The sequence below is a fragment of the Oratosquilla oratoria genome, chromosome 3 (genome assembly GCF_046742065.1).
Source record: "Oratosquilla oratoria isolate Oo_2021 chromosome 3, ASM4674206v1, whole genome shotgun sequence".
Classification (NCBI taxonomy): Eukaryota; Metazoa; Arthropoda; class Malacostraca; order Stomatopoda; family Squillidae; genus Oratosquilla; species Oratosquilla oratoria.
The window spans coordinates 62,805,523-62,808,022 of record NC_134779.1 but is presented as its reverse complement, the minus strand read 5'-3'; the positions used below and the strand labels follow the sequence as shown (position 1 = coordinate 62,808,022).

At 47.1% G+C, this 2,500-nt stretch overlaps 1 protein-coding gene across 1 annotated transcript in view; it reads left to right on the top strand.

The window, feature by feature from the left end:
- LOC143023164 (chondroitin sulfate proteoglycan 4-like) overlaps positions 1–2,500 on the top strand; it is a gene marked incomplete at its 5' end in the record, with an annotated part of 57,313 nt that overhangs the window by 21,841 nt on the left and 32,972 nt on the right. Inside the window, 1 exon segment of the mRNA XM_076181686.1 lies at positions 2,189–2,329. Within this exon segment, the coding sequence (XP_076037801.1) occupies positions 2,189–2,329 (141 nt within the window).

The following is a 2,500-nucleotide window of genomic DNA, read 5'->3' as shown; positions in this document are numbered from 1 at the left end:
CTTCCCTTCTACCTTCTCCTCTCCATCCGAATCCCATCCTTTCCTCTCACCTTTCTGCTCTCATTTTCCCTCTCCCCTCTTCTTCCCTTTTCCATTCCCCTCTCCCTTCCGCTATCACTTCCCTTCTCTATTCCTCTCTCCCTTACGCTTTTCCTCCCTCCTCTCCCTTCCCCTCCTCTCCCTTCCCCTCCTTGTTCTCCTCTCTCTTCCCCTCCTCGTTCTCCTCTCCCTTCCCCTCTCCCTCCCCCTCTCCCTAACCCTCTGTATTCCCGTCTCCGTTCCCTTCTTCCTTCCCCTCTCCCTTCCCCTCTCACTTTCCCTCCCGCTTCCTCTTCCCCTTACTCTTTTCCTTCCACTTTCCCTTCCCCTCATCCTCTCTATACCGCCTTTCCCCTCTCTCCCTTTCCTTCCCTTCCCTTTCCTTCCCTTCTTTTCCCTTCCCTTCCCTTCCCTTCCCTTCTTTTCCCTTCCCTTCTCTTTCCTTCCCCTCCCCTCTCTTTTCTTGTTCCTTTCCCCCTCTTCCTCTCTCTTTCCTCACTTCCTTCCCTTCTTCCTTCCCCTCTTCCTTACCCTCTCCCTTCCTCACTCCTTTCCCCTCTCACTTCCCTGTTCCCTTCTTCTCTCCCCTCTCTCCCGCCCGTCTCCCGCTTTTCCTGTCTCCCGCCTTTCCCCTCTCTTCCTCCCTCTTTCCTCACTTCCTTCCCCTCTTCCTTCCCCTCTCCCTTCCCCACTCCTTTCCCTTCTCCCTTCCCTGTTCCCTTCCTCTCTCCCCTCTCTCCCTCCCGTCTCCTTCTTTTCCTATCTCCTGCCTTTCCCCTCTCTTCCTTTCCCCTCTCTTCCTTTCCCCTCTCTTCCTTTCCTTCGCCTTCCCCTCTCTCACCCGTCTCCCTCGCATCCATGTGTATAATCCCCTTTCCGCCAAATGCAGTCGACCTGGCTGGCGGGCCCTCAGCCGACACACAGATACCAGAGGCGTGACGCGGTGTCCGGAATATCGATGTGGAATGGGTCGCCCCGGCGGACAGACAGACTGACGGACTGACAGACAAACGGAAGGACAGATAGAGACAGACAGACACGGGCGGATAGGCGGAAATGCTGACGGTTAGACGGGGATGCCTGGCAGACAGACATATAGACAGATACAGACAAGCATATAGACATGGACGAATAAACAGGAATATAGGCAGATACAGACACACAGACACACAGACGCATACAGACAGGGATACGGACAGGGAGACAAATAGACAGATACAGACAAGCATACAGATACGGACGGAGAGACAGGAATACAGGTAGACAGACAGATACAGACACACATACAGACGCATACAGACACGGACACGAACAGACATGTATACCATATGGCATGATTACACTCAGGACACCTACCAGCACTAAGACTGCCCCAGATTCAACCATCGTAGACAGAGGTCGCGTCTCATCTCATACTACAAAGGCCAGCGCTAACAATCCCATGATAACAACACAATATATCTTCCCTGAGTAACTTAAGGTCCCACACGGAGATTGTTGTCGGTTTCCAGGAGGCTGCGGGTTGTAATGGTGGATAAATGAACTGTCAGACGCTTGTAAAGATATTATTTAGATAAAAAATATTACTAGATACCGAAAAAAACGCGTGCTCACAGCTGACAAAATACTGACGTCACACACGGCGTCAGTACGCGGGAAATACAATTAGCACAAACCCGCTAGGTGGCTTTATACAGAGGTACATACTTACACATATCTACATAGTGTTACAAATACAATACATTATATTATGGGAAACTGTAATGTACACTTTAAATCCACTTTAAATCCACTATCGAAGAAATAATATCAGAAGTACAGGAAAACTGTATATTTCGACAACTATCTGCAGTCCTCTTCAGCTGAAGAGGACTACAGATAGTAGTCGAAATATACGGATCTCCTGTATTTTTTATATTATTTCTACGATAGTGGGTTTAAAGTGTACATTATATGATATTGTAATCACAATACTTCCGACTATTACAGGGTTTTCAGCAAGAGAGACCAATGGCAATAGATCTATTTATTTATTTATTCATTTATTTATGTATTTATTTTCATTCTTTCATGGGCACCGCCCTTGCATCTTCCCCGATGCTTCCGCTGCCATTCTCACCGCCTGCGCCTCCTTCTGCTCCTCCTTCAGGTACGTGTGTTCGACCAGGCGCTGGTGAACGAAGGACGCGTCCGGTACACACAGACGAAGCCCAACGTGACTTCCGACTCCTTCACCTTTGACGTCACCAACGGGATTGTCAGTCTTCGCCGACTGCGATACGTCATCGAGGTGAGGAGTACTAGACCAATTATATATATATATATATATATATATATATATATATATATATATATATATATATATATAATATATATATATATATATATATATATATATATATATATATATATATATACATTCTGTATGTGTACGTGTGTGTGTGTGCTCACCTTTGCCTTC